Source organism: Eptesicus fuscus, chromosome 20 (genome assembly GCF_027574615.1).
Source record: "Eptesicus fuscus isolate TK198812 chromosome 20, DD_ASM_mEF_20220401, whole genome shotgun sequence".
Taxonomy (NCBI): domain Eukaryota; kingdom Metazoa; phylum Chordata; class Mammalia; order Chiroptera; family Vespertilionidae; genus Eptesicus; species Eptesicus fuscus.
Window position 1 is genome coordinate 39558464 of NC_072492.1, and position 21519 is coordinate 39579982.

At 58.3% G+C, this 21519-nt stretch overlaps 2 protein-coding genes across 29 annotated transcripts in view; both read right to left on the reverse strand.

Annotated features, from left to right (window-relative positions):
- Positions 1 to 4144, reverse strand: part of ABCC3 (ATP binding cassette subfamily C member 3) — a 38092-nt gene extending 33948 nt beyond the window's left edge. The window contains exon 1 of one of the 2 annotated variants that reach the window (XM_028128637.2): positions 4094 to 4144. In XM_028128637.2, coding sequence (XP_027984438.2) covers positions 4094 to 4138 — 45 coding nt within the window. In that variant the 5' untranslated portion in view covers positions 4139 to 4144. The remainder of the gene's footprint in view (positions 1 to 4093) is intronic. The other variant, XM_028128636.2, reaches the window with a different exon arrangement.
- Positions 4145 to 11629: 7485 nt separating this feature from the next.
- CACNA1G (calcium voltage-gated channel subunit alpha1 G) overlaps positions 11630 to 21519 on the reverse strand; it is a 62529-nt gene continuing 52639 nt past the window's right edge. For 13 of the 27 annotated variants that reach the window (XM_054708902.1, XM_054708896.1, XM_054708892.1 and 10 more), the window contains 9 exons: positions 21261 to 21370; positions 20493 to 20626; positions 20124 to 20194; positions 19914 to 19992; positions 19701 to 19822; positions 19045 to 19392; positions 14468 to 14630; positions 14005 to 14174; positions 11630 to 12627 (listed from right to left, as the gene is read on the reverse strand). In XM_054708902.1, coding sequence (XP_054564877.1) covers positions 11896 to 12627; positions 14005 to 14174; positions 14468 to 14630; positions 19045 to 19392; positions 19701 to 19822; positions 19914 to 19992; positions 20124 to 20194; positions 20493 to 20626; positions 21261 to 21370 — 1929 coding nt within the window. In that variant the 3' untranslated portion in view covers positions 11630 to 11895. Of the gene's footprint in view, positions 12628 to 14004; positions 14175 to 14467; positions 14631 to 16269; positions 16405 to 18197; positions 18342 to 19044; positions 19393 to 19700; positions 19823 to 19913; positions 19993 to 20123; positions 20195 to 20492; positions 20627 to 21260; positions 21371 to 21519 lie in introns of all 27 variants that reach the window. The other 14 variants (XM_054708884.1, XM_054708886.1, XM_054708882.1 and 11 more) reach the window with 5 other exon arrangements.

Here is a 21519-nt window from a genome sequence, read left to right on the forward strand (position 1 = left end):
AACAGAGCAGGAGACACAGGGAGCTGAGCCTCCGAGGGACGAGGGCTTTGCCACTCCCAGGGGTGGGTAAACAGTCCAGTGGACCGTGAACGTGCTGGCCCCTGACCCGTGAGAGACCCAGAGGCCTCTACCAAGAGCTGCTCCTACGTAAACTCTATGTGTGAAGCGGGGAGAGCGCCAGGGAAAGAGAGGTCTGGACATCTCAGAGGAAGGACCAGCCAACCTCTCATTGGCCACATCTTCCCTCTTTCTAGTTGGAATTTCAGGGTGAGACCCCAACCCCTTCTTTGACTTGAATCTTCTCTCTGCCATCCCCACAAGTGGTCACTAACCAGCGATGAGGGAGCTCACTGCTCATCAGGCAAACATTGCTATCTTTGGACAGCTTCATACCCAGGACCTTCAGATTGCACAGCCATCATCAGCCTCCTAGGGGCTTCTTGGGCCATCAGAACAAGGCTGATTCTGCAAATAGGTCAAGACCTCCTGAGGGTAAACAGCCCAGCCCTTCTCCATGCACCGTCTTCACCCCCTGGCTGCTGCTCAGAGCAGAGAGCAACCCTCCAGGCAGGGGACAGCAGGGTGCAGCAAAGGGACATCCTCACCTCCTTTGTTCTATCGGCATCTCTGTCTTCATGAGCCTTGGGCAATTTGGTCATACTTTATTCTTTTAGAATGTTTTTCTATATAAATTCCCAAGGCACACTCAGAGATGTTGGTAATCTGCCCCAGAGTAGGTAGAGATGAGAGAGAGATTTAAAAAAAGATAAACCATTCACCCCGTACATGGTGTGTGGGCGCACAGGTGTGGGTCCCCTTGAGTCTGCTACCCTCAGATTCATCTGGGGCTGAAATGGATGGATTTGGCCCCCAAATCCCCAGCAAAGAGCTGAAAAGGGAGTCCCTGGCCCACGGACCCTGCCAGCCCCTTTCTTGTAGGTCTTGCCAGCTCCAACACTCCCTTCTAACTTCATTTCTCTTTCTCGCCACTCTTCTTCCCAAGGAATGCCATGACCTGCCATCCATAGAGAGTTTTTTTCATTCTCAGTATCATTTCACATTCCCTATCTCATTTCATCTCCACAAGAGATGGTTAGGAGATGGGTTATTTTGAAATTTCCCAGGTGGGAAAACAGGCTGTGAGGCTAAGCTGGCAAAAAGACTTGGTAGAGGAAACGAGTGGCTCGGAGGGGCCTGAACCATGCCTACGCTCGCCCCCACGTTTCCACTCCTGCCTCAGGGTGCCCTGATCTACTTCCCACAAGGTAGCTCACCCACAAGCCCCTAAGAGAAAAGATTCGGGTGCAGATGTACCTGCATAATATGAAATGCAAATTAGCGCACCACAAATGAGTAGCCCAGGGTTCCAGGCTTTTTGGGTAACTGAGCCAGAGCTGAGGCCACAGCTCCAGCCTTCCCTGGCCTCAGACCCACCCTTGTCTCAGTTGTGCAAACCTTCGGAGGATGAGCTGGGAACCTTTCTGCTTTCTCCCTGCCCCACCCTCAGACGCCAGCCACACTGGGTGCAGCTGGGAACAGCTTTCAGGAGCCAAGAGATCATTGGGAGATGGAGGGTGTATAGAGACTGCGGTGAGGAAGAGTCACTTCCCGTGTCCTTTGAGGTATCCGAGCAGACATCCCCCATAGATGACATCCCTCAGACCTAATATACACTGAGTGGCCAGATTATTATGATCTCTGAACGCATAATAATCTGGCCACTCGGTATATATATATTAGAGGCCCGGTGCATAAATTTGTGCATGGGTGGGGTCCGGCCAGCCTGGCCAGGGGGAGGGGACATGGGTGGTTGGCCGGCCTGCCTGCTGGTTGAACTCCTGGTCGAGGGGACAATTTGCATATTAGCCTTTCATTATATAGGATATACACTGAGTGGCCAGATTATTATGCATTCAGAGATCATACTAATCTGGCCACTCAGTGTAGATGTGGTGACTCCCATGAACCCTGAGGTCCTCAGAGCAGATACATACAGCTCACGAGCCACAAGAAGTTCAGGGACAAGGAGGCCCAGAAGCCCAAAGGAGCACAGACAGGCAATGGCAGGACCACATCCCAGGGGTCCTGCTTCCCAGTCCGGCACCCTGCAACTGATTGTTGTGTGACCCCGACAAGTCCATTCCCTCCCTGGCACCCAGTTTCCCCAGCTCTACAACGAGAGGATGGGCTAGCTGCTCCACGCCCCCAGGCTCTGATCCTTGAGTTCTCCAATATCATGGAAGGGTAGAGTCAAAGGATCTCTAAGCTTGGAACAAGAAGGGAATCCTGAGTATCCCAACTCCAAGTTCCTCAAAGCTTGTCTCTGTACAGTCCTAAGCTCTCAGGGTCACTGTCCACCCAGGAACAGGGTAGCCCTTGCACTTGAGGCATGGACACATCTGCCCCCTTGATTTGCAAGCCCTCTGCTTGGTCACCCAGACATCACGACCATGCCACGGCCACCCCAGCCAGGCTCAGGTGGGCAGAGAAAGGACATACAGTTTGCCCTTGAATAACGCGGGTTTTGAACTTCCTGGGTCCACTTAGATACAGAATATTTTCAGTTGATCCACTCAGTTCAATTGGAAGGCGCAGTTCAAACCCACGTTGCTTAAGGGTTAACTAGTGGTTGGGAATTCAGGTACTGCATTCGGAAGGCCGACTTAAGTTATGCACAGATTTCAACTGCATGGGTGGTCAGCACACACCTGACCACTGCACCGTTCAAGGGTCAGCTGGATACTCATGAGCCAAGGGTGCAACCATCAGACTCTGGTGACGAGTGCCCAGTGCAGGCTGAGTGACAGATGGTGTTCATGTGGGGTGGGTGGGCAGCTCCAGAAAAGCCACATCATCTCTGGTTAACCCTTTAGTGACCCGGAGAGAAAGACACATTCTCCAAAGATACTTTTTTTTTTTTTTTACAGGTGCTCCATTGCCCCAAGTTTCAAAAATCCATGTAACCCCCACAGCCCATTCCACACTCAGCCCATAGTGGGGTTCCTGCCTGTATATACACACTTATGTACACACACACACACACACACACACACACACACAACACACACACAAATACACACCCATGGTAACACACACTTGGCACACACACACTAGGCATATATGTACAAATACTTGACATGGGAAAGGGGTTAGAGACTGAGGTTCCCAGGCCCGGGATTTGGGACCAGCCTATGGTGGGCATTGCCTGGGTGACCACACACAAGCCCTTTCCATCTGAGCCCATCTGTACGATGGAGACACAGTATCACGTGCCTCCCAGGGCTGCAGCGAAGGTCAAGGGAGCTGCCCTCGGTGGGCAGGGAGCTGCAGGAGAGCACCGGGGCTGACAGTGCATGCGCCCCGGCTCCTGGGGACCGGGGGTCAGCTCCGGAAAGCACCCTGACGGCTTAGAAAGGGGGTTGGTGTATCCGTCAAAAGGCCGCTTTTCCAGTCCAGCTCTGCGCTCCTCTAGCGAGGTGACTTAGGCCAGGCCCTGCCTCTCGCTGGGCCTCCCTTCCCATCTGTAGGCGGCCGCTGGCCCAGGTAATCCCGGGACCTGTAAGGGCCTGCCTCCAGCGTGAGGGCTGCCCTTCCCTCCCCAGCCCAGGGCAGCGAGGGCCGCCGGCTCTCCGGCTGCTCTTGCCCCCAGGAAAGAAGGCGGCAGGAACCCTTTACAAGAAGGGCAGAGTCCAGGGGGCCACCCTCCCCAAATCCCTGGTTGAACAACAGCCCTGGATGCCCTGGGCCACGGGGCAGGTGTAGGAGTGCTCAGCCGCCCCGGGACGGGGGCACCAGGCCCGTAGCTAACGGGGAAATGCCCTTCCTGCACCCTGCGGTCAGCCCCAGGCGACGCGGCAAGTGGGGGCACCTTCCGATTCCGAACGCCACCCACGGCGCCCCAGGAGCCCAGCGCCCCGCGGCCCCAGCTCCTCCACGCGGCGGGGGAGGGCAGGGCAGGCATGTCGGGGTGCCCCGAGGGGCCGGCTCTGAGCGCGCGGTCAGACACCCTCCCGGCGTCGCTCGGCCCCCTCCCCAGTGCGGTCTCTGAGGCCCGCCGGGGGCGCGCGCTCTCGGACCCGAGACACCTCCTTACCCAGAACTTGGAGCCGAACTCCCCGGAGCCGCACAGGGCGTCCATGGGGCCGAGGCGCGCGGCGAGGAAGGCGAGCGCGGTCCCGACCCAGCCTGGGACGCCGCCGGCGCCAGAGCCTCCTCCGCCCCGCGCTCCGCCCCGGCCCGGCCCGCCCCGCCGAGCCCTACCCCCAGGCCCTTTGGGTCTGATTCTGGTATCTCCGCGATTGTAGCCGAGCTCCGCGAAGGCTGCGGCTCTGGGAGGGACGCTGGGACCGCGGTGATGGTGGGGGTGGGGAGTCATTGACAGCCCCCGAGTGGCCACCGGGCCGCCCGGGAGAGATGCCGCTTCAGGTCCCGAGGCTGGTGGGACCGGAGCAGGTCTGTTTCCAAGGGACTCCCGCGCGCTCCCGCCCCGCACAACACTGTGGGGCCTGGTGAGTCACTGAGACCCGAGGGGGACCTAGCAAGCCCCCCTCTGGGAATAGATCCTTGAGAAGGTCACATTCATCTCTGGAGCTCAGTCTCCTTATCTGTGAAATGGGTAGAGCTTGTCTTCCCAGACAATCCAGAAGGCTGCCCCTCCCCACAAGTTTCCGGAGAACCAGCGGACACCCACACCTTGTGTGCACAGGAGAGGGGCAGGGGCAGGGGCAGGGGCAGGGGTTCTAGCATGATCCAGTTGGCGGCTTCCGAAGAGTCCCTTACATTGCTGCCTTCCGAGGTCCTGGCTCCCTGATCTTGTGGGTGTCGCCTTAGTGTCACTCCGTGCTTCCACTTTCACTTTGTAAAACAGGGGCAATCACAGCACCTACCTCCTAGGGTTACTTCGAGGGTTAAATGGGAAAGGTATGCAAAACATCAAGCATACTGCAGGCACACGTAGTAGGCACCCAGCATGTGTTCATTTCATCCATTTCAGCCTGGTCAGGGGAGAGGACCGGCTAAGGAACCCTTCTTCTGCACAGCCCTCCCTCCCTCCCTCCCTGTGTTGTATCACCCATTGTCCTGCTTACCTACCCCAGAAGGCAGTGGATAAGGACCAATTCTTGTTTATTGCTGTATCCTCAGCATCCAGGACAGTGCCTGGCAAAGTCGGTCCTCAGGAAACGTTTGTTGACTGACTAATCAAGTGATAGGGCAGGCAGTTAGACAGACGTGAGCAGAGCAGGAACGCTAGGCCAGGTACAGAAGGACATCAGGGCAGAAAGTCCCAGATACCAGGCAAAACTGGGTGTTGGGGAAAAGCCCCAAACGTCTCAATTCAGGATCGATTCTGAAGAACTGACCCCTAGCCTTATTCAAGTCCCTAAGAGCGTTAATAAGAGAAACTTACACACAAGGGCAACGCAGCTACTTCCAGGGGTGGCGGGCCAGGACGAAGCCACACCCCTCCCAGGACAGGGTCCCTTTTACAGGGGGTTCCTAGCAGGGCTTATAGGAAAGCCAGATAGCGGGTAATTGTGTGGACCTCCCAGAGGACAATGAATCACTAATTAAAAGGAAAGTTAAAAAAAAAAAAAGGAAAGTTAAAGATAACATCAGGCAGTTATGACATTCTATACATTCATGAACCTCCTTCCTGGGGGGCTGATGTGCATCTTGGGGCAGCATTCCAGTTTTGGGGGTAGTCAGCCAAGCATGAGGTTACAGAGAGTTAAACAGTCGCAAAGAGTTCAACAGTCACAGAGACCTTCACTGCTGGAGCCACACTGCATCTTTAACCCTTTGCACTCATTTGCTTTTTTCGATTCCTTTATTCTACTGCTAACCGTGTCGAGTCGCACTCGACATCCGAGTGCAAAGGGTTTTAAAGCGAGTTCCCCTCCACTGGGCAAAGCAGCATTGTCGGACCTCCCCACCGGGTGACCTCTCCTCCTCTAGCATATCGCTGGTCACGATGTTTAGACCCTTTTGGCCTTTCATATCGCCGATCATGCGGTTCAGACCTCCCCCTGCCCTTTGCTCCCCTAGCATGTCTCTAACCATGTGGTAGACCCCCTGAGAGGAGGAACAGGGGGACCGGAGCAAAGCCTCATATGGTTCCCATACAAGTCCTTGCATCAAGCTCAAGACGATGAGGTTCTGACCCACATCGAATGATCTTAGGAACACAGCCTCTGGTCTGCTGACCACAGAGACAAAGTCTAGGCTTCCATTGCATTTTAGCTCCAGGTCCAGAAAAGCAGCAATGAAAGAGTGGACCAGCTGCTATGACTAAAGATCCCCCGCCCCGCCCTTCCCAGCCAACCAATCACTGGAGACCATGACACTGACCAGATACACCTGGAAAGCCAATGAACATTCTATTGCAGGGGTCCTCAAACTTTTTAAACAGGGGGCCAGTTCACTGTCCCTCAGACCGTTGGAGGGCCGGACTATAGTTTTAAAAAAACTATGGACAAATTCCTATGCACACTGCACATATCTTATTTTGAAGTAAAAATACAAAATGGCAAAAACACCCGCATGTGGCCGTAGTTTGAGGACGCCTGTTCTATTGAGACCTTGCCTGGGGCCTTCAGATGAAAGCCCTTAAGACAAGGCCCCAGCTCTCTCTTGCTCTCTGGAGCACACCCATACCTTTCCCCTCTCCTTCCCCCAGGTGCCTCTTGTCTTTCTTTTCCCTAAGCTCCAGGGGCCCTTCTTTAGCCTCTGTAACTTGTTCCCTGAGCTCCTACAACCCAGCTGGCTCACTCACTCCTTCCTCCTCGGTGACTTTCTAAATAAACGTTTGCTTGTGTTTGCGTCTTGGTTCTGAATTCTTCCTTAGCCAAACTCAAGGACCCAGGTCTAATATTTGGTGCCATTCGCCTTTAACACAAGTATCTCATGTCCTAAAAGGAGGTCGTAGGTAGCAAGGCCACCGTGGCATTAGCACACACACTATGGGCACTGTCCACGCTGCTTTGAGCGTCCAGAACCAAGATTTTCCAGCTGGAGGCTCCTAAGAGGAGCAATAATGACCTGTGGGTTGGGCTGCAGCAAAGAGAGGGACTGAACCTCCTTCAGCTTGAGTGCCCCAGCCCCAGCCCCAGCCTCCCTCCCCAGCTGACTGCAGCTCCAGGCAGGATGGACAGAGCCTGTGCTGCGAGCCTCCCCTGCCAGCGAGCATCCCAGGGGAAGCCAGCATCCGGGATTTCCTGGCAGGGAGATGAAAAGATAAGACGATTTCAAGGTACAGGTCTGAGCAGGAATGACAACAGAGAAAAGAAGAAAGCAGAGCAAGGTGGGGACAGGGAGGCCCAAGGACAGGAAACGCTGCAAAGGAGAGTGAGATGGGAGCTGACAAGACAAGGAGGAGGGTGTGGGGTGGCAAAGGCAGGCTTCTAGCTCTCCGCTCCGATCACTGCCCGGTTCCTTTTAGCCCCTCGCGTCTCCTTGAAGGCCTGGAGCACCCCCACCTGCCTCCCGTTCCCAAACTCCAACCTCCCCCTTCCCTGCGGCTTCCTCCAGACCCCAGCCTGGTGGAGGCCACACTGATCCCACTCCTGGCCTCTGCAAGGCTGGCTCTCTGCCCCCCAGCCTGCACTTGATCTGATTTGGCATGCGTGTAAGCACCGGCTGCTGTGCCCGATTCAGGAATTTCCAAGACAAGAAGAATTAATTAGCTCCGTGGGCCTCAGTCAGCATTTCCCACACCTGGGCCGGGGCTAAGACAGTTTCAATGTTCCCTTGCAGAATCCCCACCTGGGCATTCGCTGGAGCTGCCACCGCTTTCGTCTGCTTTGCTGTGCCCTCAGAGCAGGACACCAGCCAACAACTAAACTCACTTTGGAGCGTTAACCCCCCTCCTAGAAACCACTGTTTGGATTAGCCCTGGTCACTGGCCTTAGGCAGGGATCCCTGGGTGCCACGGCTAAGCACTCTGATGACGGGGCTTCCCCAACCACAGACAAGGCCCCTCGCTGGGCCCCGTGAGGCTGTTGCCTCCTTTGGGGATGGGGTATGCAGAGCACCTGTCCACAGAGCGTGTCCACGTGTTGGTGTCCTCTCCCTGGCTTGGTACCTCTGAGAGGGGGCACTGGGTGGGGTGGCACCGGGTGTAGGTGGCTGGTGCTGCATCTGGTGTCTGATGCCCTCACTACACTGCTGTCACCAGCCCTATCGGTCAGGCCGCTCAGCTAGCCCAGGAGAGCAGACAGGAGGCCATGGGGCACCAGGCTGTGGTGGGGGGGGGACTACGGGTGATGATGGAGGTCTGAGTGGGGCAGGGGGCGAGGACAAAAGAGACAAGGGGCTGGGAGAAGGAGGGGTGCTCGGGGGTGGGAGGGCAGCGTTATGTCAGGGAAAGGTGGTTTCTGGGAAGCTGGGGGATTGCAGAGCCAGCCGTGGCCAGCCCTTGCACAAGCCCCTAGAGCTCAGGAGGTGGGGATATAGCTCAGTGGTAGAGCGCATGCTTAGAGACACTTTTTGTTGCGGTGGAACCTCTCTCCCCATGCAAGGTGGAGGGCTGGGGCTGCTCTAAGCCTCCAGGTGTGCCGAGCTGGGCGTTCACCTGTACCTTTCTGTGAACACAGGTGGTATCGCTTTGGAAAAGGCCACCCTGGCGAGGCACTTTGCACCACCCCCCATGCCCTCCACAGGAGAAGCGGCTGGGGTCGGGTGAAGCCAATGGACTGTAGGTTGGCCAGACTAGCATAACGTCTGCCATTTCCTGGCTGTGTGACCGTGGGCAAATCACGGAACCTCTCTGAATCCATAGCCTCGTGGGGAAATGAGAGCAACGGTACACCCCTCGCTAGGGTGTTGTGAGGAGTAAGTGAGAGACTGCCGGTGAGTCTCAGATTTGTTTTTAGCACCAGCTCAGCTCACTCCTCGTCCCAGTTCCCTCCCCCCAGACAGACCTTTTCCTGACGTCTGGGGGTAGAGGAAGCAGAAGCGGCCAAGCCTGAGCGGGGGGTGGGTGTGTGTGTTGCAGCTGCTGACATGATTTCTTCTGAACCCCCAAGGAGGAGGCTCAGAGCACATGTACCTCCCGAAGCCCCCACATCCCTGAAGTTCCTAGTCAGTTCCAACTCTGGCCCTGGAGGCACTAATTCAAGACCTGCTGCCTCCCCACCCCCAGCCTCCTCAGCACCCACCCACCCCCACCCCCGCCCGGTATCCTGGAGCAGAATAAAAACCATCCACACAAGCATCATGAGGTGAGCATCATTGTTATTATTACTACTGTTAATAAGATTCAGTAGTGCCATCATTTCCATTTCAAACTCTTTTAATGGGACACAACAGTTTCCATCATTGATAAAGACTTTACATGGTTAGGGGAGATGCCACGATTGATTCCCTCCCCCAGATACCCACGTTGACTCTGAGGGGTCCTGGGCTGGGTTGGAGGGGACAGGGTGGCAGCTCAGCTCTCTGGCTTAATCGTGACCCAGAATCCTCCAACTATTAGAGGTACAAAGGCCCCAGAACCCCTTTCCCAAACCCCCCAGCCTTACTAAGGAATAGACAGCTACGGAATTCTACAAAAATATAAAAGCTTAACTTGCAAGCCTAGGTCACAAAACTCTAGGAATTTTGTACAATTTGGCTAAAAAAAAAAAGAAGGCAGCTTCTATGAGCACCCTCCCCCCTCCCCCACCCGAGGAGGACAGAGAAAATAGAATCTGACATTATTGCAGGTTTTTGGGTCAAACTCCAAGAGAATCAAACCAGGTGTTTGCTTTAAGGAGTGGTATCATTTCTGTCCAGGTTAGGAAACACCAGGTTGGAAAAAGCATCCTGGTTCATCGCCCAGCAGTCTGGCACGCACCCGCGGCCCCCCTGGTCCCAGGTTCAGATGGGGAGGAGCTGCGAGTGAGAGCTGCCAGCTGCTGTTGAAGTTTCAAGAATCCTGGAGTTGGAAGGTGCTGGGCCTGTTCAAGGGAGTGGGGTTGGGTGGCTAGCAGGGAACAGGCTGGTTGAGCCTGTCCTCGGGGCCTGTGGCGCCGCCTCTGGGCACCAGGGTTTCAGATCAGAGACTGTTGCCCGCGGTAGCACCAGAAAGGAGGTTCTGGGCCATGTCCATAGCCCCTCCTCCTCTCCCCTTCTTCCTGTCCTTCCTTCCCCTCCCTCCCTCCTCTGCTTGCTCCCACTGGGCAGGCAGCAGCAGGCAGTATGAACACCTTGTGGGCACTCACTCAGCCCCGGGAGCCAGCTCCCCACTCAGCCTGGCTTCCCGACCTACCAATTCCAATGGACACCTGGCCCTGGTCCCCTCGCCCTTGGGAGACAGCAGCCCTCTGTTTATATAGCTCCATCCCGTCGCCTGTCCTGATGGGCTGGTCCCCGCGGCGCGGGTCAGGGACTCCCACAACCGAAGCCCAGACCCAGACTGCTGAGGTTGCCCTGCGGAAGCCTGGGAAGGGAAAACCCAGAAGCACCGCCCCTCCCCCACCAACCCAGGGATGGGATCTCAACAGCTGAAGCTGCCTCTCCCAGCCTCAAACGGCCCCATTAACCAAAACAGCTTCATTATGCCCATTTCCAGCTTTCGGTGCGAAGCTGGTAGCTGTCAGCAGAAATAAGAGTTAATCTGGAATTACATTCGCAGAGCGGCCTGGCTCAGAGGCAGCAGCGATAAAGCTCTGATAGAAGCCGGAGTGGATCCTGCCTGCCCAGCCTCCCACCACGCAGAGGGGCGGCTTCTCCCCTCCTCCCTTCCCCTGCGAGGTCAGGCTGGGAGGCTGCAGCCTCCAGGGAGAGGCATTTGGGTTCTCTTTGCCTCAGGCATGAACAAATACATATATACTCATATATACACACACATACACTCATAGACATTCACTCATATATATACACTCTTACACATCACTCATATACACACACATACACACACTCACACACACTCACACACATCCACTCATCCACACTCATACATACACACTCACAATACACTCATACCACTTATACATACACACCCCCTCACACACTCATACATAATCATATGCACACACACGTGTGTGCGTGCACACACACACACACACACGCAAAGGCAGCTTTGATCCCTTCCCTCCCACCGCCCACTCCCCACCTCCCCGAATCTCTCCAGTGCCATCTGGAAATGCCTAACTGTGCCTTGTGCTTTTACTCTGGACCGTGATTAACTTTATTTTGGAAAATTACTTTATTATATAGATATAGATATATAGATATAGATATGTATGTACGTATATATATAAAAAGGTTTCATTTCATTTGTAAAATCGTATTTTTTTCTTTTTCTCTCTTTTTCTTTTTTTTTTTTTCCTACAGAAAATGATGACGAGGTTCAAGGAGAAAATAAGTTACATTACAGTTTCCAAAATGGTCCCCGCTCTCCGCTGAAGATGGGTCACCGTCAGGGCTGTGATGCACTCGCCGTCCCAGCTTGTGCTTTGCAAGAAGAGGGGCTATAACTAGACTGGTTATTTTAGGTTAAAATAGCCGGGACAGACGCCTTCGCCTCAGAAATATTCTGAGACACATAGAAGTAGAAGGAAACAAGTCTCTTCAGTCACAAAAGGCCGTACATCCCGCATATACTAGATTCAATTAATTTAATAAAATAGAATATACACAGAGATTCTGCACAAACGTATTGCTTTCTCCCAACAGCTCCTGGTGTCGGGGTCCTCAGCTGCACTGGGCTTCTCCTCCTGCCTGGAGCCAGGGTGGGCACGGCTGCTGCTTCCCCCTCGCTGGAAATCCTGCTTCTGCCCGTGCCCAGTGCCACCGAGGGAGGGAGGGGCGCCTCCTGGGTGTCCACGTGGAACCTTTGTCAGGAATAGAGCCCAAGAGGAGGAGCTAGGATTTGGCACCCAGTGGAGAAAGGTGAGTGGGAGAGTGGGGCAGGACTCAGGGGTCCCGGTCTGCTGGGTCAGCGGATGAACCGGAGACACCCAGCATGTCTTTCTTTGGGGAGGGCGAGGCAGCCATGCTGTCAGGGGGGCCGGAGGCCGAGAGATCCTTGGAGTCGCTGGACGGAGCCCTCCTCCGGAGGCAGATGCCAGGGCTGGGTGGGGGCCGAGCGCCCTGGCCCTGGGGGGGGTCTATAGAGATACTGGGCGGACTGAGTTTTTTCTTGGGCCGGCTCCCAGGCCCCCCAAGAGGTTGCCCGCCAAGGCCAGAGGGGCCGGGGTCCAGGTGGGGTTGGGAACCGCTGTCCAGGCAGCTGACAGCAATGGAGTGCCTCCTCTGCTCCTCCAGCCAGGACGCGGGCCGGCGCCCGCAGCTCTGCGCCTCCACGCTGTAGCACTTCTTCAGGTCCCGTGGGGAAGGGGGCGCCTCCTGGCCGCCCGCCGGCAGGAGGTCTCCTGAAACCCAGCTCAGCTCCGTGTCCAGCTCTAAGCTGCGTCTGGTCTCCAGTGGGCTTTGGCCCCAGGTGGGTTCTGGGCCCGGGCAGGGGGCTGGCGAGTGCGTGTGCTTCAAGATCTTGCTCTGGCTGCAGGAATGCTGCGCCGGGGTGCTCAACCGGCCCCAGAAGGAGGAGGTCCGGGCCAGAGGCGGGGAGGGCCCACTCACCTCTGACAGCAGGTCCTCCCTGCTGCCGAGGCCCTGAACGTCCAGGGAATCGGTCCTTATTGCTGCCTGTGTGGGGTGGGGGGAGGGCTCAGCCTGGGGCTTCCTCTTCCCCATTAGCTGTTCCTCCAGGCAAGCCAGGGAGCCCCCTCCTCCCCGTCCAGGGAGCTGCAGGACCGCCCTAAGCAGAGGGCCCAGTATTCGCTCTTGTTGAGAGGTACGGGCCATGTGCATCGGGCCCTCTAGCCACTGCCCCCCTCAGGGTCTCCCCCAGGCCTGCAATTCCCAGCCCCTGGGACCCAAGGAGGCACTGGGTCAGCTCTGCTCTCCAGCCAGCTCCCGCATGCCTCCCTGCCTCTCTGGCCGGAAGCACCCTCAACTCTATGGGCTCCGGTCCTCTGTGATGTCCAGCCCGACCATCTCCACCCTCCAATAAAGCAGACCCCTTCCTCGTCTTTGCTCCCTGCTGCACCAGGCCCCCGAGCATCTCAGCGCCGTGACCCGTCCCTGCAGAGATCTGATGGGGTATAGTCTACTGTCACACCCTGCGCTCCGGAGGGCAGGGGCTGTCTCATTTGTCTGTCTCCCCGGGGCCTGGCACACAGGGACGGCTCAGTGACTATTTACAGGACGGATGGGGACTGTGCCTGTTCCCCCAATGGGTGGGATTGAGCAGATTCTCATGTGGCCATGCTCAGACCTAAGGACACACACCGCATGAGCTGTGGGCTTGTTGCTGGGCAACACACAAGCCTCACCTGGCTACACGAGCCTCTGCTCTGGGCCCCCGGAGTGTGGCCTCCACAAGGTGGGCCCCAGGTTTGGCCAAAGACGGGGACACCTAAAATGTGCCTCGAGCCCAGCCGGTGTGGCTCAGTGGTTGAGTGTCGACCTATGAACCAGGAGGTCACAGTTCGATTCCCAGTCAGGGCTCATGCCCTGGATTTCGGGCTCCATCCCCAGTAGGGGGCGTGCAGGAGGCAGCTGATCCATGATTCTCTCTCATCATTGATTGATGTTTCTATCTTTCTCTCCTTCTCCCTTCCTCTCTGAAATCAATAAAAATGTATATTTTTTAAAAATCTGCCTCGTGCCCCTTAGCTAGGATTAGAAATACAGAGAACAGGGAGGCAGCTCTGGGTCGGGAAAAGGGAGTCAGAAGCCTGGCTCCGCTCCAACTTGTCATGTGTCCCTGGGCAGCCTGGGCCTCCTCTGGCCTCCAGGCTTCCTCAGTGAAACAGGGCGGGGGGCCAACTCCTGGAGGGCACAGACCGCCTCTGCTTGGTCTGGCATTGCGTCCTGGTGCCTGGGCTGGCCTGTCACCGGCTCACAGTCAGGGTTTGCTCGGAGAACGGAAGAGGCCGCCCTGGTCATCACCAACAGCCGAGGATTCCCGGCAGAGAGGCTGGCCCTCAGGCCCATGCCCACCTCTCCGCGCCTGCTTACCTGGCGCCTCAGTGGCCTCTGAGCCAAAGGGGAGCGGCCCGGCGGGGGCAGTTTGGGGATGGCGCCCCACGTGGGAGCGCCGTGGGGCTGGAGCAGATGGGGTGCATCTTTGGGAAGCTGCAGGATGTAGCTGGTGTCTGCTGGCTGGGAGTGAACGGACAAGACAGAGCCTGCGGGAGGAGGGCACAGGGGAAGGAGGAAAGAGAAGAGCTGGAGGGCCCACCAGTCTGGCTCCCACCTGGGTCCCCTCCCTTCCTCTCTCCGTCCCCCATCAGGGCCTCCACCCTTACCACAGAACCCTCACCCTGTTCGAAAGCCACCTCCCTCAGGCAGGGGCTGGGGGCTCCTCAGAAATAGGAGAGCCCTCTTTGGCGGCCTCAGTTTCCCCCCAGGTTAGGACTGAGCCTAGTCAAGGACGGGGTCCCCAGTGTGAGCCATGCTGGCTTGCCCCGGGCCCTGGTACCTGACTGAGCTTTGGGGAGCCCCCAGCTCCTGTGTCCTAGGGACCCCTCGGCAGTGCTTCCATCCCGGCACATGTAGCTGTCATTGGGCAGAGAGTGCGTGCGGCTGACCCCGGACTTGCGCACCGTCAGCAGGTCTGGCACCTCCCCCGGGTGGGGCCCCCTCTGCAAAAGAAACAGGGGAGGGAAGTGGGCGGAAGAGGGGCCGTCTAGATTGGGTAACTGAGGCAGAGAGGGACAACAGAAGCCAAAAGCTCCCCACCCCTCGCCACCGCCCAAGGCCCTGGCCCCCATCCCCTTCTCGGACAAGGTAGTGATGGGATGAGTGTGGTCAGGCAGAAGGGTAGACACATGGAGGAGCCCTCCACACACAGGGAGGAAGGGGGTGGGAGGAGGCCCTGGCCCCACAAAACCATCCACACTGTAACCCTTGGAGCCTCCCGGCGGGGGGGGGGGGGAGATGGTGGAGGGTGAGGAGGTGTCCAAAGGAGGGAGAGCAGCCCCCAGCCCCCAGCCTGGTTTAAGAGCTCATCCTCAAGGCCCCACTGAGAGGGGCCGAAGGACCACAAGGGAGGGTGAAAAGCTAACAGCATTCGGCAGTCCTCCTTGCTGGGGCTGTGGAGGGCGGGGACTGGGAATGGGGGAGGACCCTCCCAGTGAGCAGGAGACTTGGCAGCTGGGACTGCCTTCTATGTCCCCATCTGATATTTAAGGCAGCCTCAGCACCCACTACTGGGCATGGGCTGAGTTAACAGGCTGAATGACCGAACGCTAGGGGATGTCACAGCGGGTGAGGCCCTTTTAATCACACAGTGGGGTGGGCTGGGCACTCAGGTCCTCCTCAGTGGAGAGACTGGGCGTTAAGGTGGGTGTTTGGAATCTATTTCAAAGAAAGGCAGGAACCAGCCTTTGACCCCAGCCAGAGGGAGACACGGTTTGCTCCCAAGAGACGTCTCCATCCCCCGGTCTGTTCCCCGTTCTCAGAGAGGCTGCAGGGTCCCACACGGGCCCAGCCGGCTGAGCAGCCCACCAGGCCTGGGAATGGCTGTGCTGAAGGGAGTCTGGTTCCTTTGCTTCCCCCTCTCAGCTCAGGTTCCACTTCTGCACCCACCCCAAGACCCCTAGGGACCCCCAGCCTGTGGCCAGCACAGAGCCCTGCCGTGAGGAAGGGGGTCCCAGTCCCCCTTAAGACCCAAGAGAAAGAAGAAGGGAGGGAGGAGGGGGCTGCTCATAGTCAGAAGGAACCAGGGGTCGGGCAAGGGTGGAGAAGCTGTCAAAACACAAAGAAGTCCCCGGGACACAGGGACACGCAGGGACAGTGACAGAGAAGACAGGACACCCCCCCCCCCCCCCCCAGCCCCGGTGGAAAAGGGCAAGATGGTGGCAGCAGAAATGTGGCTCTTACCCACTACGTGGTGGCAGATGGCGGGGGGGAGGGGAAAGGCGGAGGGCAGGTGGGAAAGAGGGGTGCAGGGAGGGGGAGGGCTGGCTGGCACAGGGCTCCAAACGCAGAGGCTGATTCTGCATCCTGATGCCACCTCTGCTTTGGGCTGTGTCACTCCTGGGGGTCTGGATTAACCCTTTCACAACTGTAGCCCCTGGGCCCTTCTGGGGGAGGCCCCGATTTCATATTATCTAATTTCTTTGTCCACAGTGGGGGGACCCGAGAGACACCTAACAAAGCCCGGGGCACTAAGTGCCTGCGGTGGTGGGGCTGTGACAAGGGGAGGGGGGGGACCTGGAGCCCGGCAGCCAGCCCAGCCCCCGGGGAGGCTGGGGGAGCAGTGAGGGGCTGTGCATGTACATTGCTCTCCGGGGCACTAAGTAAGAGTGTGTGAGTGTCATCAGGCAAAGAGTCATCCGTCAGAGCTAGAGAGCAGGACGGTTCAGACACAATCTCTGACGTCAGAGACAGAGCCTCCATCTCAGCTAGAGGGATCTAGACAGGGAGAGAGATGATCAGGCATAAGAAACCAGGACGGAGAGCACTCACGCACACACATGCAACGCACACGCACATACACAGAGCCCCTCTGTCCCCCTTTCCACAAAGCATAGGGAAAAGAGGCCTCCCTTCTCTCTCCCCACCGGCTTCCCGAGTCAACGGACAGCCCCCCACCCCCAACTTCCACCCCAACTCTGATCAGAGAGGCTGCGGCAGGCACCAAAGAGCCAGGGCAAACACTGACAAAAGCAGGAGACACAGGAACGTATTCTACAGATCCCCCAGGAACCTAACAGCACCCCCACCCCCCGAGGGAGCGGGATGGGGAGGGCTTTACTCTCATGAGGATTCCAGGGGGGGAGATGCAGAAAGGCCAGCAACGCGCCTCTCTGCTCTCAGCACAGACAGCGGCGGCGTGGCGGGTGCTGGGCACAAAGCCGCCAATCTGACGACTGCTTTCTGCCTATTCTCTCCGCTTCCAAAGGCCTGGCAGGACTTGGCCTGCCCCCGGATTCTGGCTTCTCCCCTCCCGGGGCCTCCTCCGCCTGCTGGCATAGCAGCTGCCCTCTCCAGCTTGTGCTCTGGGAGATGCTCCCCTCTTGCCAGCCGGCACTGGACACACCTGGCTGGGCGGCCACACCGCGGGCTGTCTCACCTGGAACCTGCTGGGGGGGGGAACGTCAGTGCCTGCAGGACCCTGGGGGGCAGGGGGGCCATCTGGCCCCGATGAGCTGGCTGCCCTGACCCCTTCTCATCGCATCCTCTTCTCTCTCAGCACCTTCCCCCACGGGCCTCCTTCAGGAGGGAGGCCTCAGGAAGGACTCGCTCTCCCTCTGGTCACTCTGGGTCTTCGCCAGGTTCAGGTCCCTGGAGCCTCTCTGAGACCCTGGCGGCCAGGCCCCGCCCCCTGGGAGGACCACTGTACATTTCTTTGGATCCGGATGCAGGTGTCCCAGACCCTGGAACCTGCCTGTCCAGCCCTTCACCCAACAGGGCCGGTGGGACTCGAGGCTTTTCAGTCTCCAGCTGACACCTGTTTCCGTGCCTACTCTCCAGGTCTACCGCAGCCCCTAGCCTAGGAGAGGGGTGTGGGGGGGTGCTCTGCCACGTGGAGGGGTCAAGGGCAGCCAGAGAGGTCACGGGGGGAGAAGAAGAGGACCCCAGAAAGCAGAAGATCCTCGTCTAGACGGGACTGGGGGAGAAAAACCTGTGGCACCGTGGGGAGGGGCTGGGCTTGAGGAGGAAGCCGAGCCGTAGGTCAGACCCACGTCCCAGAATCCACTCCCAGCTGGAGCCTCCCGTCCTTTCTCAGGACCAGGTCAGCATCCACGGGCTCCTGACCGCACCCGTCATGCCCAGGGGGTCCCATGGCTTAAAAAGCCTCCAAACAGAGGACGGGGGGGTGGCTGGTGGGTTCAGAGAAGGAAGACTGTGGCCTAAGCCTGTCCCTCAGTGGATCTCCTTGCCACCTGCTCTGCTCCCAGAGGCCTTTCTCCCTGGGGCCTGGCACCTCACCTCCTCCACTCTCCAGACCACGTCTCCATCCATCCTCTCCCTCAGAAGCCCAATCTCAGCACCCCTCCCTTCCAACTAGGTGATCCAGAGCTTCATCTCAGGCGGAGGGACACCTCGGTGCCTCCTGCCAAGCCCAAAGCTCAACTGAGGCCCTCAGGCCGCTCTTCCTCCAGGTCCCCAGTGCGCAGGGAACGCCCCACCTCCCCCGAAGCAGGCACAGCACGGCACAGCTCGCAGGGTCAGGGAAGGAGGCACAGCACGGGCACAGTAACCTGTGGGTCGGAGCCACCCGGGCTGCTGGCTGGAGGGAAGGCAGAGGGCTGGCCCTCTGGGCCTGCCAGCTCGTCCATCAGCTTCAGCTCCCCCTCCAGGGAGCCCTGGATCAGCAGGGATATGGTGTCAAACATCTGTCTGTCCTGGGAAGGACCAGCCCATAGGGGGAGCCGGAGAGTCAGGGAACGGGGTCAGAGGGGCAGTGAGGGGAAGTGTTGTGGCAGGGGATTGACCAGAGACACAGATGGAGAAAGAGGAGGCCACACACACACACACACACACACACACACACACACACACACGTGTGTGTGTGCACACACACAGCAACAAAGAGCCGGAGGAAGAGGAGGGAAGGGGATGGTGGGGAAGAGAGAGGGGTGGGAAGAGGAAGGAGAGATGGGAGATGGAAGATAAGAGCCCACAGGGAGAGGGAGAAGGAAAGAGAAGATTGGGGAAAAGGATTGAGAGATGGAATCAGGCAGGTTGAGGGTGGGAAGGAAAGAGGTTTGGTAATCGGGCAAGGGTAAGAAAGAAACAGGAAGGAAACAGAAAACTTAGCCTTGAACCTAAGAGCCAGGAAGGGGAGGCCAGGCCGGTGGAGGCTCAGGGGATGAGTGAGCCAGCACATACGTGGCCCTGGGCAGTGAGTGTGGGTGCCATCGCTGGGGATGGGCAGGGGACTGCTGGTCCCTCCACATCCAGGCAGGAGCAGCAGGAGGGCCAGGGGGAGCCCTTGGGTCAGCTGCGCTGCCCACTCCCTGTGTTCCACCCATTGAGCCACTGGCCACCCACCCGCCCCCGTCCCCGTCCCCACACCCCCTACAGCAGGTGGGGACGTGTGCTCACCGTGGGGTGCTCCAGGGAGTAGCGAGAGGAGGCTGCTCCAGCGTGGGTCATGGCATGCGGGGCCCCAGGCTTGGGGCTGTCGGGGCCCTCGACCCCGGGCCAGAGGAAGGGGCTGCCCAGCGGCGAGTGGGGCTGCGGGCTGAGCGGCTTCATCTCCAGCTCCAGCTCGGCCTCCAGCTCGGCCTCCTCCTTGGCCTCCTTGTTGCTCTCCTCCAGGTGTTTCATCAGCACGGCAATCACCACGTTGACCAGCACGAACTGGGCCGTCAGCACGAAGGACACGAAGTAGATGGGGGAGATGACCGTGTTGTAGCAGGTGGACTCCTGGTCGCAGTCCCGGAGGGTGTCCTGGGGGAGGCGGGTAGAGGGGTGAGGCTGGGCGGACAGCGGATGGAGCTGTCATGGGAAATCGGGTCACTGGTGTCACAGAGCATGAAGGAGGAGACGGAAGGGCAGGAGGAGAGCATTAGACACTGGCCTGGGAAGCATGAGTCAGAACATGACTGGGGGAGAGGGAGGTCCGGTGTCCCGGCATGGCGGATGGAAGGGCATGTGCTTTTAGTCACATCTCGCCAAGGAATCTTGGCTCAAGATGTAGGGCTGTCTTTTGGGGCCCAAGCCAGCCCTGGGGGTACCCCACTGCAGGCGGCTCTCACCTTCATAATGCCATTCCAGTTGTCACCTGTGGAGACTCGGAAGAGGGTCAGAAAGGCCATGCCGAAGTTCCGGAAGGTGGCATGCCGGCCCAGGCCCTCGCAGGGGTGCGTCTCGTCACACTCTGGAGGCGGGAAGGGGAGAGAGGCCCGAGTTAGTCCAGGAGGCCCGGGGTCCCCCGGCCTGGCTCCTCCACCCTCCCCACCCCAACTCACCCAGGTCTCCAAAGAGCTCCACGCCCAGAGCTGCAAAGATGAAAAACAACAACATGAAGAGAAGTCCCAGGTTCCCCACCTGGAAAAGAGGAAAAGCAATGGAAAAGGCGCCGCTGGATCTCCCAGCCAGCTCCCCTGAGCGCCCCACCCCTTCGGAGAGCGCCTCCCGCCCGGAGAGGACCCCTCCCACCTGCCCCACCTCCCAGCTACCTGGGGCAGGGCCTGCATCACTGTGTCCAGCAGCGCCCGCATGCCCACAGCCATCTTCAGCAGCTTTAGCACTGCAGAAAGGACAAAGTCGTGAGCTGGCCCCTCTGAGTCCCAGGTCACGTAGCTGGTGGGGCCACGGCCAGGGCCGGGGCGGGTAGGGTGCCTGGTCCCGGCGAGCCAGGCTGCCATGGCTCCACTGCCACCCTCAGCCCAGCCCCATGGTCCCCTTTGGCGGAGGCTGGGAGAAATACCCACAGGAACCCACACCTACCCAGGCCCTGGCCAGCGCCCGAGCCGACCCCTGCAATCCCCCCCGGGGCCGGTCACCCAGGGAGGGCGAGTGTGGTGGGCAGGCAGCTGGCCACTGACCTCGGGCGATGCGCAGCACCCTCATGATGCGGATGATGGTGGGGTTGATGGGCAGGGAGGCATTGACCTCGATCTCCTCCAGCGTGATGCCCATGATGGACAGCAGCACAATGGCCAGGTCCAGCTGGTTCCACCTGGAATGCAGGACACAGATCCCTGAGGGTGTGTGTGTAGGGGGGGAAGGGGAGGAGAGGGGCTCTGAGGAGGAGGAGGAGGCAGTTTGGGCTACAGAAAGGAGAGTGGAGATCACTTGTCCATGGTCACGTAGCCAGTCCAGTCGGTGGCATAGGCAGGGCTATGACTTCAGCTTGAGGGCCTCTGCTTTTCATTGTTATTCATTTGCTGTTTTATGGACTTTATAAATAGGAATGCTTTACCACTCTGTGATATGGATATATTATCGCCCATTTTACAGATGAGGAAATGGAGGCACAGAGATTTTAAGTAACTTACCCAAGGTCACCAGTTTCTAAGTGGTAGAGCCAGGATTCAAATCTGGTCCAGGCGGTCTGGCTCCACGCTCTCCGCTCTTAAGCCCCAGTCTAGGCCACATTGATTTCCAGCTGCCCCTGGCCCCCAGGCCCTGTCTCGTCAAGTTCCCTTCCTTCTCTCCCATCTCCCAGGCCCTGGATACCACACAGCCCACCCCACCCTCAGCCCTTGGTAGGTCCTGGGCTGAATCTCAGGAGTCCAGAAAGGTCTTCAGGCTCTAGGTCCTCCCCCCCTCCCAAACCCTCCTCTGTCCCCTGTCCCCTTCCCCTCTGTTACCTGTCCTGGAAGAACCGGCGGAAGCCAAAGGCCACGAGTTTGAAGACTGACTCCAAGACGAAGATGATGGTGAAGATGTAGTTGCAGATCTTCAGAGCCTCGTCCAGGATCTGGCAGGGATGGGGCAGGATGGATAAGGCCAAGGACGATACCTGCTGCCCCCCGCCCCCCCCCTGCCAATCGTACCTCCCAGATCTGGGAGACAGGGTGAGTCTGAGAGGAACTTTCTTCTCTGTTCCCGCCATGTTGGCTGACCACT